General features: G+C 37.5%; 1 protein-coding gene across 2 annotated transcripts in view; it reads left to right on the top strand.

Moving 5' to 3' along the window:
* The window catches only part of LOC140934013 (protein FAM149B1-like), a 27847-nt gene extending 16625 nt beyond the window's left edge, over positions 1-11222 (top strand). For both annotated transcript variants that reach the window (XM_073383699.1, XM_073383700.1), the window contains exons 6-21: positions 1-43; positions 934-1030; positions 1652-1787; positions 2245-2299; positions 3492-3598; positions 4746-4864; positions 5318-5354; positions 5615-5718; positions 6423-6489; positions 6916-6956; positions 7156-7227; positions 7697-7778; positions 7879-7928; positions 8933-9017; positions 9918-10152; positions 10719-11222. The exon at positions 1-43 is cut by the window's left edge and continues 19 nt beyond it. In XM_073383699.1, coding sequence (XP_073239800.1) covers positions 1-43; positions 934-1030; positions 1652-1787; positions 2245-2299; positions 3492-3598; positions 4746-4864; positions 5318-5354; positions 5615-5718; positions 6423-6489; positions 6916-6956; positions 7156-7227; positions 7697-7778; positions 7879-7928; positions 8933-9017; positions 9918-10152; positions 10719-10780 — 1392 coding nt within the window. In that variant the 3' untranslated portion in view covers positions 10781-11222. The remainder of the gene's footprint in view (positions 44-933; positions 1031-1651; positions 1788-2244; positions 2300-3491; positions 3599-4745; positions 4865-5317; positions 5355-5614; positions 5719-6422; positions 6490-6915; positions 6957-7155; positions 7228-7696; positions 7779-7878; positions 7929-8932; positions 9018-9917; positions 10153-10718) is intronic.
* Positions 11223-12500: the final 1278 nt, after the last annotated feature.

Raw genomic sequence — 12500 nt, 5'->3', positions numbered from 1 at the left:
CATCTTGATCCTTTACCAGAACCTCTTGGATCTTATATGAGTGGTAAGAACTATTGTTTATCAAACAAGAAGGAGTCAGTGTTATAAATGCCATGCATTTTTGTTGCCCAAGATAACAAAATGTTTTTCAAAATAACCTCAGTTTACACTGCAGCCAAAACAAAAAACAAGACAAATAAAAAAAATAAATAAATAAATAAAGGAAGTCTGGAAGTGAAGGGACAAGATGACCTGAAGTCACGCTGCAATCAGAGCCTCCTTTTGTCTACTGAATTGAAGTGCAGAAAAGGAGGCTGTGCCTGAATCTCTTCAAGCCTTTGAAGTCGCTGCAGCTTGAACTTGTTTCCTTTTGTCAAAGTGGTTTTTAGAACATGAGCATCCGTTAATAGATAATAGCTGAGCTCACTGTACCAAGCGCACAACTAGTTTGCCTGGGTTTGAAAATTTATCCTTCAGGATACATACAGTGTACATGTAATGAGAAGCCTGAAACCCAAAAATTGATATCGAAGCATGTGTTTGAATGCTTTATAATAAGAAATGAGGAGGAAGACAAAAAGATCAAAATATGTGTCTGTGCGTGTGTATTAAATCATTGCTATTTGTAATAACTTGTTATGTATAATGTAATAAATAGCTTAACATAGAAGATTGTAATTTTAAATTATTTGGAAAACAGTCAATGTACCAGGTGGTATAAGACCCCAAATAAAATATTGTCTTGTCTCTTGTCTGGTACAAGAGAAAGCAACAGAAAGTGCTGTCGGTCAAACGGTCAGTGAAAAATTGTGGACTATTTTATAGTAGGGAAAATTTGGACCACAGCAGAATATTGTTGATACAGTAACTTTAATGAGCGTAAAAAAGTCTGTAATCTTATTTCTTTTTTCTGCAAGGCTAATTCGCCTTTTTGTTAAATTTCATTCAATGCAGATGATGAATTGAATGGCTTTTATGCAGAATTTGAAGAGGAAGTTCTGGCAGAGGATGGTGAAGTAGAAGAGTATTTTGGTTATGATCTACCTGCTGTGTGAGTTGACACTTAGCTATGGCTTATTGATTTTACAGTCAACATCATACATGAAGTTGTGTTTTTCAGTGTTCTGCCATCTGATTTGATGCACCCATGCCATTGTTATTAAACAGATGCACTCGTGGGCATGCAAATTGCCCTCCTGTTGTGCTTTGATGTTCCCTTCAAATGAGAACAACATCCATAAGTTACTATTTCCAATATAAACTGTATTACCAAATCCAATATAATTCTCTTGCAGATTATGCTACTCAGGGATGTAACACGTAACTTTTATAACAGCTGCAATCGGCGACAAAATGGGTCGAGACACTTTGCCCGAAATGGACTTTTTGACGTTTTCCGGACTTCAAAAGGGGAAAAGATAGCGTTTCCTCCCCCATCCCCTCCATGTAATGTTGTGCCACTGTTCAAGCTACCTTTAGAAAACAAGAAACATCCCAACTTTGAATGGAGGGGACAGGGAAGGGGTGTTGATTCTTATGCTTCTGAAGTTACCCTATTTGAGTACAATGTCTCAACAATTTTGTCACCGATTGTAGTCTGTAGAATTTCAAACTTTAAGAGATAGAGTTAGTTCTCTGTAAAATAATAGTGCATGTACCTTGTACTTTGCAGAGAGGAAGAGGGGTCAGAGTCAAATGCAGGAAACAGGTATCGTCGTCAGATGAGGAGAGGTTACCCTCCTCTTACACCAAACGCCTGTGCCAAGGATGCTGTTGTCAGTCAGTTGTTTGATCAGGCCTGGGGAGAGGTAAGCTAGCAAAAGTTATTTCATCTTAAAGTTCATTCTAGAATTGAGGGGATTGTTTATTAGTATTAATTTATTTGTGCCTTTCTCAGAGCCACTGGGGGAAGATACGACTTATATGCCTTGTTTAATTTTTTCAAAGGGGCTATGCCATTCTATTTTTCTTTTTTTTTTTCCAATTTTTAATGTTATGCCTGTGAAAATCCCGGAAAAATTCTTATGGTTATTGTTCCCCAGAGGTGATGAAATTTTGTTTGATATACATTGTAGATTCTTCATTCAGTGTATCTCTACAGGAGCATTTTGTGTAACTTAGAGTTAATGCACTCAGTATTAAATGACTTCAGAGTAGAATTGACCTCAAACAGTAATATCCTCGTGACATACAATGCACATGTAGTCTCTTTACACATAAATGTGACCTGCTTACTCCCCCTATGTCTGCATTTTCTTCTTTCAGGTGGTTTTATGGCTGAGAGATTTGTTAAGCCTGTACTCTCAAAAAGTCCTGAGAGGTATAATCATAATGTGAAAAAGTAACAACAATAATTAACCTAATCCAAAGAATGTTGCCTTTTCTTTCATGCCTTACAATGTTGTGACCTTGCACCACACAAGGTAACTCAGCTTACAGCTGTGCATGTATCTCCTCAATAGCCATCCATTATTCACGTGTTTGAATTGACTGTGAAAACCATCAGGAGGATCAGTCATTAATCTGTTTAGGATCTGATCTTTATTCATAATTAGAATGTTAGTGGTATCTTCAGTCTTGGAAAAAATAAAATGGAAAACCTAGACCCCCCCCCCCCTCCTCCCCCAAATCAAAGATAGGAAAATGGTGCGTTCTTGCCCTTCACGCGGCTTCATCCTTGATTTGGGGGGATCGGCTTTGCTTTTAATCTGTGCAAGATCTATCTTGGACAAAATAAATGGAAAACCTAGACCCCCCCAAATCAAAGATAAGAAAATGGCGTGTTTTAGCCCTTTGCACAGCTTCATCCTTTATTTGGGGGGGGATCTAGTTTGCTGTTTCATTTTATTCTGTGCAAGATCAATCTTGGAAAAAATAAATGGGAAACCTAGACCCCCCCCCCCCCCCCAAAAAAAAACAAAACAAAACAAAAACAAAACAAAAACAAAATTTAAGGATGGGAAAATGGCACATACTTGCCCTTTGCACAGCTTCATCCTTGATTTTGGGGGTGATCGGGTTTGCTTTTCCATTTTATTCTGTGTAAGATCAATCTTGGAAAAAGTAAATGGAAAACCTCGATTTATATACCATTTTTGAAAGAATAGGTACCCCTTTCAGATACCTTCGGTAGAAATAAATTCATTTACAGGTATTAGCCCTTTTAGGTCGTTTTACTAATGGAAAGAGAGATTTCCCTCCCCTTTTTTATACTTCAGCACCTTCCATATACCTGAAGCCTTAAAAAGGTACCCCTTTCGGGCAAAGCCCCCCTGTGTAGGCTATCATAGGAAGTACACTGTTTTGAAATAAAATTCAGTGCTTCAAGATTTTGATTGAATGTTTTTTCCCTTTTATGCACTTTTTTCTTTTTGTGTGAATGTAGGTTTCTGCATTTTTTATCCTTTGTGTATTGTTTCAAAAAACATATACTTAAAACTAAAAGTAGTGTACATAGTAGCTGCTGTTTAAACTATAAATAAAAGTATTATGCCCTTTTTCTGGAATTTCAGATAAACCCCAATTCCTTGCTGATGTTGTGGGATCTTCTGACAGAGTTGAAAGCCCTCCCAGACCATTCTCCCAAAGTATTATGTCTAGGAATCCTTTTCCATCCCAGGTAAATTCTTTTTTTCCTTTGGTATTTCCTATATTGTTATTCTTACTAGAATACATCATCAGCAGCTATTTGGGAAGAAATATTCATGGTCAAAACAATGAGAGAGAGCAATCGCCTGAAACTTATGGATACTGAACAGGTTCCAGAGGCATTTGAGTGCCCTGCCTTCTTCTGATTACCAAGGAAACGTGGGGAATTTAAACTGTAAATGCTTTGCCCTACAAAGATTCTACTGGGTCTTTGAGGAGGGACTGGTTAAAGGTTTAAAATTGCAATGCCTGGCAACTTAATGGTTGCACTAATACATGTAGGTACAGTACGAGTAGTTTGTTGGTTGTTAGTAATAATAATACTAATACTAATAATAATAATAATAATAATAATAATAATAATAATAATAATAATAATAATAATAATAATAATAATAATAATAATAATAATCTGGATGTGAGGTATTAGCCAAAACAGAGTACATCTCCAGGCACAATAATGCTGCAGCATATCTCCATTGGAGCATATGTAAAGATCATGATATAGAGATTGCAGACAAATGGTACGAACACGAACCTGAGACCGTGATACACAATAAAGATAACAACATCACCATCATGTGGGACATGCCAGTCAATACTGATAGAACTATAACAGCGAACAGACCAGATATCATCGTTAAAGATTCAGGGAATTCCACCTGCAAACTTATTGATATGACTGTTCCATCAGATAGAAACATCGCACTGAAGGAAACTGAAAAAAAATGCAAGTACAAAGGCCTAGAACTAGAAATACAGAGAATGTGGCATATGAAAACCGTAGTGATCCCTGTGGTTTTTGGTGCGCTTGGTACAGTGAAGAAGGGTATGGTAGAAAACATCAAGAAAGTATCAGAGAGAGCTAGTATGACAGAGATTCAAAAGATCTGCATGCTGGGATCTGCACGAATCCTTAGAAAGGTGCTCAGTGTATGAACAGAATGATTGACTTGAGTGACTGACGCTCTAGGTGCATGGTTTGCGCCCGGCTGATGCGCAAAAAGAACACCAGCAAAGACTGTGATAATAGAGATAATAATAATAATAATAATAATAATAATAATAATAATAATAATAATATACACACTGCAAAATTATTGTTTTTTTTTCTGTAGACAAGACTAAGAACTCTCTCAAGCTTTAACCCTCCTCTGGATCCAAGTACTTTAATCAATGCTATAAAAATCCAGTCTTTGCCTTTGAACCACAGAGCTCCTTCCGCCACTACCTCTCAGTAAGTGTGTGTGATAGTTTCATGGCTGTATATAACAATTATTATTCACTGAAGTGGAGGTGGCTAAACAACTTTTTCACCGGTTTCATCGATAAATTCAAGTCAAACACACAAATCTTTACCTGTTAAAACTCCCCAACCGAATTTTGTCACCTTCTTCGTGTATTTCAGCAAACCGGGTTGCTCGTAACTTATGCGAGTTTGGCATCGCTCTCTCTGAGGAGCTGTAGGTGAATCAGTGAATAGCACTGGATATCTCGAGTTTGACTAGCCAATCAGAGCGCGTGAAAAATGCTATCCACTGTTTTAGAAAATACTAAAACATCATTCTGAATAGCCACTAGTGTAAATCTGCATGTACACTGTAAAGCGGTGTGTGATTTCAGTACAGTACTTAAACTGTCGCCCTTAGTACAGTCAATACTAACTAGAAGATTTGATTTCATCTTGTAGTGTTCTTGACAGCAGAGAAGGGACACCCTTTAATCAGGTTGGTCTAAAAAAAAGAAATATAAAAAGAACAGTTGCCTGCAAGCTATTCTAATTAAGAGGCTTGTGTGCACCTAGACAAATCACCTAGACTTTAGCCCAGTCAAAATGTTTCACAATAGTAGGAGGAGCATGCGGCAAAGGTCTAAACTTGTGTGGTTTTAAACCTAAATCCTGACTAGGAGGCAAATATTTCACTGAAAGCGGCAAAATTGCCGGCTGCCTGCTCATTTTGACTGAGTTGTATTGTTTTTTTTTCAGGGTCGCCCTGGTTCCAGTAGCACAGTAGCGTCACGTTCAACAGCACGGATTGGTGGCCACAGCTCAGACCCATTTATGCATAGAATACCACAGTTTAAGAGAAGGTGATCATCCAACCCCGACCCCACTTCCTCAACAGACATTTTTTCCTTGCTTGTAATGGTGCTTTTTAAAGTAATTCCCTTGTTGTCATCACCTACTGTGCATAACAGTTCGACATAAAAGGTGATACCGCAGTCGTCTAAAGAGAGGTAGAAAAAGCCGCTTTTGTTGTTCAAACTGACCACTTTTCTTGCATTTTTACGAGATCGGATAATTTGAAATCACTTTACTGAAAAACTAAAGCCCAGACAAACAAACAGGCTCTAGGCTTTAGTAAGATTTATGGTTTTTGCTATATGATAAGTATTTTCATTTTACGGTTGTTAAAGTTTCAAACATTTCGCGCGCAACGAGGTAAAAGCTCTTAGAATTTAGGGCACGCAGGGTGAAAGCAAGCACGGTGACCCCATCTTTTTATTGCAGTTTTTCAAAATCCTATAACAAATATCTGGCAAATATTTTTATATATATTTTCTGGATAGTATATCCTTTTCAAGGGAAATTACCTTAATTAAGGGGTCTTGAAATAAGGTTATAAGCAACTTACAAAAGCAAGAGCTTGACTGCTTGAAAAGCTGTCTCACTGTACTGCGCAAAACTCTTGCAGTTTCGTTCAACCAAAGAAAGTTTTTGTTATGAACTGTTAGTTCCATCAAGACAAAGTATATTTTTCTAACTTGTGTAATTGCTTGTTACGAATTTTTAGAAATTTACCAAGTATCCTACGTTTGACTCACATGGAGACTAGTAAACCTAAAACACCCAGTGTACAGGTATGCTCGATAATATTTACATATAATATAGCTATAGATAAGGGAGCTTGTGCTGAGTAAGCAGAGCTATACGCTATTGTATAGGTACAGGTTTTGATCAGTCGTCGTACACATTGCGGATCTTGTTTTAAAGAGGAGCTGTGACACGAAATTTATCAAAATTCTAGCCTGCGAGCAAGCTCTCCAAGGCGCTCTGGCGGCACAAGTTCCATAGCGAATAAAAATGCTTAACTGGCATTTTTAACGAAATGAACTAGATAGCCGAGACACAGCCTTGACACAGCCGTGACACAGCCCAGACACAGTGCCTTTACAGTGTTCGAATTTGTTGGTTTGGAGCTTCAAAATTCATACCTTTGTCTTGACAAAATCATAAGCGTATAACAAGCAAAAGTGATGAAACGTTTATATCTTTTCTTTTTATAGGATGATGTTATGGGAAATTTTGTTCAAGGAAAGAAACTATTGTGAGTCTTTTGACTGTGAAAGCTTTAATAAGTCTTGTTGATGTGGAAGAGTAATTCTTAATTATTTATATTGGTCAAGATCTCTTGTTACCTGGGACAATTGTTTTTTGGTGAAACAGAACTGTAGTTGTTGGTTAGTTAGCGGCGAATTTTTTTTACAGTTTTAGTTTCATTAACATATACTTCTTGTTCCCTGTAGATTTCCCGAAAAAGAAAGACTCTCATCACCACCGCATCCAAGTTCCAGTTCACCTGCACCTTACAATGTAATGTAAGTATAACAAGTGCCAGCTGCAAATTAAGGACTTTGTGTCTTAGTTTTCGAGGGAAAGAAATTGAATGAAACTGTAGTTTCTTGTTCTTTTTAGCGAATGATTCACTACTTAAAAATTGTCAATCATTCGCTAAAAAGAACAAGAAAACATCTTTAACATTTTCGTGATCATTTTGTTGGCCTGAACTCCTGACTCACTGAATAAGTAAGAAAACACCTTGAACATTGACTGTCGCTTTCAACACTGATAACGATACTATAACTAGTTTCAAGTGAACTACCTCAACGCAAAAGCAAGCTGAAGCGCCGAATTCCACTTTCTGCGGTGGTGCTTGCGTTTGTTTTTCCGTTTTTGCTTCACACGTGTGAACCGAGAGAATGCTCACGCAAGCGTCAGCCGTTTAAAATTATTTGGCCAGTCGATTATGAAGCCGTCAACTAACCCTTGTTCCGTTCTTTTTGCTAGGGGCAAAATAATTCTTCCTCCCCTAGATCGGTTTACAGCAAGGGAAGCAACGGCTCCGCAAAATGGAGGAAGGAATAGCGCGGTAAGGAGAGTTTACTTGTTAATCAGCCTATTTCAGCCAAGAGACTTGCAAGTATAGAATACCAGTAGTTCATCTTATGTCTTACAATTACTGTTCACAGAAACATGTCTCTTATGATCGCGCGTCGAGTGCAGCGACAGACCGTTCCAGGTGAGTAACAAAAGTTCTGTTTCGTTTTATATATTATTCTGAATTTAGACCAAGCAGTTAGACTGTGAAACAAGATTTATGATTCTCTTTGTGAACTGTGTTGTAATATCTCTAACTGCATGTAGAACATTCCGCGCCACCGGAGGTGTTATTATACATTGTACTCACTATCTGTCTTCTCATTGGAGAAGAGCCTACAGCTAATTTTGGAAATCAGCACAACCTACAGATTAGTCAGTTATCTGCTAGCAGATAACTAGTTAGTTATTAGTTAGTTATCTGCTAGCAGATAACTGACTAATCTGTAGGTTGCGCGCGCAATGCATGTTTTCCAATAACAATATCAATTCAGGTTCCGTGAAACGGTTTGTTTGTCGTTATTTTCTTTAAAACAATGTTTAATAAAACAATTAATAGATTCGGTTTTTGCGATATCCTAAAATAATAATCAAGGTCTCGGTAAGTGTTATCAGCCTCGGCTTTGGCTTGGCTGATAACACTTACCTAGACCTTGATTTGTTCGAATATCACAAAAACCTCATCCAATAATTGTTTATTATTTACAAAAACGCTTTGTGCTATGCTAGATAGTACTTGTAATGTGGGCCTGTAAGGTCTTAGTGAAGGTTCAACCAGGGCTGGGAGGCAATTACGTTCTCGGTAGACTTGGGTGTTAGAATCGAGGGGAGGTTTTGGGAAGTGAAAAAATGGGGACACTAAGGGCATATGAAAAACCTTGCAAATGTTGGTTGCTTACGTTATACTTGTTTAGCATTGAGGACTCTACTTAAATTAGCCTCATGCTAAACCATATGTTTCTGTATAAATAAATAAATATGAGTATAAATAAGTAAATACTTAAATAAATGAATAAAACACTTTGTACACATTAAAATGTTTCGCGGGTCATTTCGGTTGTAAATGAATAAAACTCTTTGTACACATTGAAATGTTTCTAGGGTCATTTCGGCTATGCCATTATAATTTTGGTTTTTATCTTTTAGACAATCACTAAAGGAAAGAAATAGAAATTTTGCAGGATCTCCGACGAGACCTAATACCACTTCCACCGCTTCTCATTCATTAAAGGTAAGTCCGTATTTACAGCTAACGTATTTATTGGTTGGTTGGTTGTTTGGTTGATTGATTGGCGTGTTTCAAAACCGCGTTAAACCGCAGAAACCGGGCAATACAAGCGACAGACAGCAAGCAAGAGGGAACAGGGATCAACATATTTTGCTTCTTTACTCTCCCCCAACTATACTGGAGAATATTTTCGGCATTGTGCAATTAGTTTTAAAGGCTTTTTCTTGCCATTTGAATTTCTTTGTCACGTGGAAGAAAAAGGTTTTTCCACGTCCCTCGTGCACCGTTCGCTTTACTTAATCACTTAATGCGTTCACTGTAAACCCAGGGTCAGTCAAGGTGGATTGTAACACTGTTAAATTTGCCAACAAAATTCGCCACTGTATTTGTGGGAATGGAAAGTATTTTTTAGTGCTTTCACTTTGCAGTTTCTATTTTGATGGTGGCAGTGTTTAAAAAAAGTACTGTCCGGTACTGACCCTGGGGTTAGTGGATGTTGTTGTCGGGCTAGGTGAATTCTGTTCTTAACCTGCCCGATGGGCTAATGAAGGTTTTTTGGGGAATTCAAAGTACAGAATAACCGTAATCAATCCTGTTCATCAAACATCTTCCTCGGGCTAGTTGAAATGACTTTTGGCCTAGTGCGTGCTAGCTACCGTTTGCCCGAATGGTAAGCTGTAAAACTGACTTTCTTTGCACCCTGTAGCCAGTAGGGGTGGATGGTGGTGTTGGGAGGTGGTTCTGCGGACAAAATCCTATGGCGTGACCATCCAAATGAAATTTGGAATTTTTGTATGTTTTTTTTTACTCTGGCCATCTGTGAAGTGAAATGGTTAAGGTTAATTGAATTCTCCTCAATTTTGAGTTGGGTACCATATTTGGTTTTGTTTGTTTCTCCTGTAGGGTGACCCACCTCATCGACGCCTGTCCACCCCGATGGAAACTTATTCAAATCAGGGAGGTGTTTATTCAAGAGGCCATACAAGACACTCTAACATTCCGCTGACTGGAATAACCGGCGTGAGCATGCAAATCGGCAATCACCCAGCCAACGAGACGAATACGTCGTCACACAGTCACCATTTTGATGGTCGGGGAATCTCGCCCGTGAGTGATGAGGAATATGACGGCTTTAAGAGTAAGTTTTGACGTGTTATATTAATGCCAGCGGTGGTATTTTGGTGCTGAGTTGTAAAGACGTTCCGATCAGCAAATTATATTGAGCAAAAGGCGCTAATTTGGATTCTAATGGAGCGAGTTGACTTTTGATCTTTTAACAAATTGTCTCAAGCAGTCTTTCAAGAAATGTACGGTGGCCAGTGTGGAGAATTTGTGTGTTGATCTTGGGGGCTGAAGCTCCCTAGGTGGCCACCCATCATTTTAATAAAAGGAGTAGTAAATTTTTTTCAAGATGCTCCTAAACGAACATAGAACCCCCCGATTTTATTTCAAAATTTAAGTTTCTACAACATAAACAACCAATCGGTAAGGTGTGACAATAATCTCACGGCAGGTTCTATTTAACATTGATAAAAACATTCCAACGGGCAAATGCGACGACTATACGCGTGTGCTACAATTGAATCCAACAACAGATGGTTCACTGTACCTTGCCTTTGATCTCTTCGCTTTCGTAGCATGCGGCTAAACAAGCTGCTGTCTTTCGTGGTTACAGTTCATGTGATTTTTTCTGTGTATTTTCAGGTCCCGGGCCTTCAAATCAACCCTCACAGAGACGAAACAAGTTAGTGTCTACCATTAGATAGCAGTTATTTTAATTAAAAGCATCAAAGGCCCGCACTTAAACTATAGTGACCACTATTTAAAAATTGTTCCATTTTTTTGGAAGATGTCTAGTGATCGTTGATCGTAATATATTTTGTGCTATAATGTTGATGTTTTTTAAAGTAACCGGAAGAGCTTCCCTTGGGAAATATTGTCAGTTATTCAGCATCAGTCGTACAACGTCGTTTGTAATCCCTCGGTCAACCTCAAAGTTGATACTATATAGGCCAGGCCAGGCCTGAGAGTGGGTTTCTTAAAGCCTTGAAAACCCAGATTCTGGGTCATAACATATGGTTATTTTTCTGTGCAAAGAATTGAGAACAAAGGTACATGTTTGCCTAATGGTGCAAATTCAGTGAACTAGTAGCTGATTGTAATAAGTAGATTTTAGAACCAAAATGGGAGCTTTAGGTAACGCAGACGATAGGTCATAATCTTTTTCTAGTTTTCATTTAGGGTTATGCTGAAAAAAAAAAGAGAGTAATATTGGGGCAAATTGTATATAATTTTATATCGATACAAAGTTGATTACAACTAATTAAAAGTTTTCTAATTAGTATAACCGCAATGGACAAGGAAAGCGCTTTTTTTCTCGAGCAGTGGAGTATAGCTGTCCTTTGGACACTGAGTATTGTCAGTGACTTTCTACTAGCAATTTAATTTGAGTTCAGTCTGTGCGCCCATGGAACCTTTTTGGATAACAGTGCAGTACCCAAATAGGGTCGTTTTCCCTGGGCGGGGCAAAGGAATGGTGTTAGGGAATGTTTTTCTATTTGGCGGATCTAAATCTCAGGGTCCTGGAGGGATTTTCATCTAAATTACTCTGAAGTTAAACTCTCTTCTTCTTGAATAGCCATATGAAACGCTCCTCTTCCATTGCGTAGTATAAACAAGTCTAAAATTAATCACATCCTTGTTTTGTGTATTGTTTGGAAGGAACAGTGCAAAACGAATGTTCTGTTATAAGAAAGTACGATAAACCTGTGCATCGCTGTCTTTCGTTTCGTTGAAGCTTTGTTATGGATTAACTTGGGAATGGGTCTATGTTATTTATAAAATAAAGTATTTATGAACAATCCATTCCATAAAAAGTTTCTTCACCTGATAAAACACCTAATAAATTCACCTCGGTGACATTATCCGATGCGCAAAATATTAAGGTGGCTCACAACGGTTATCTTCAGTGCTGAACACTTCTTGAATGGATGAATACTGAACTCGGTTTTTAGTGATAAGCTCTTACAGCTAAGCAACAACTTTTACTGGTAATAATAATAATAATGATAATGATAATAACAATGATATTAGTAATATTAATAATATCAAAAATAATAATGGCAAAGCTAATATTAATGATATCAAAACTAATAATAATAATAATAATAATAATAATAATAATAATAATAATAATAATAATAATAATAATAATAATAATAATAATGATAGCAATAATAATGATAATGAAAATGAATGCCTTATTTATACAATCTATTAATGCTGGCCTTAACAAGAAAACAACCAAACTCTTATCCATCCAGTAAGAAGTGATATGAACCCTTTAACTCCAAGAAGTAATTTTCATGTAACTTCTCCTTACATTGATCAGCAGACATGTGATGAGAGTAGGCAAATGCATCGGTTAGAGGATTTTGTCTTCATAAAGCTCCAAATTCTCTTAACTAATGACAAAGGAAATCTATA

The sequence above is a fragment of the Porites lutea genome, chromosome 4 (assembly GCF_958299795.1).
Source record: "Porites lutea chromosome 4, jaPorLute2.1, whole genome shotgun sequence".
Taxonomy (NCBI): Eukaryota; Metazoa; Cnidaria; class Anthozoa; order Scleractinia; family Poritidae; genus Porites; species Porites lutea.
The sequence above is the reverse complement of the archived record's forward strand: the minus strand, read 5'-3'. Positions and strand labels throughout refer to the sequence as shown.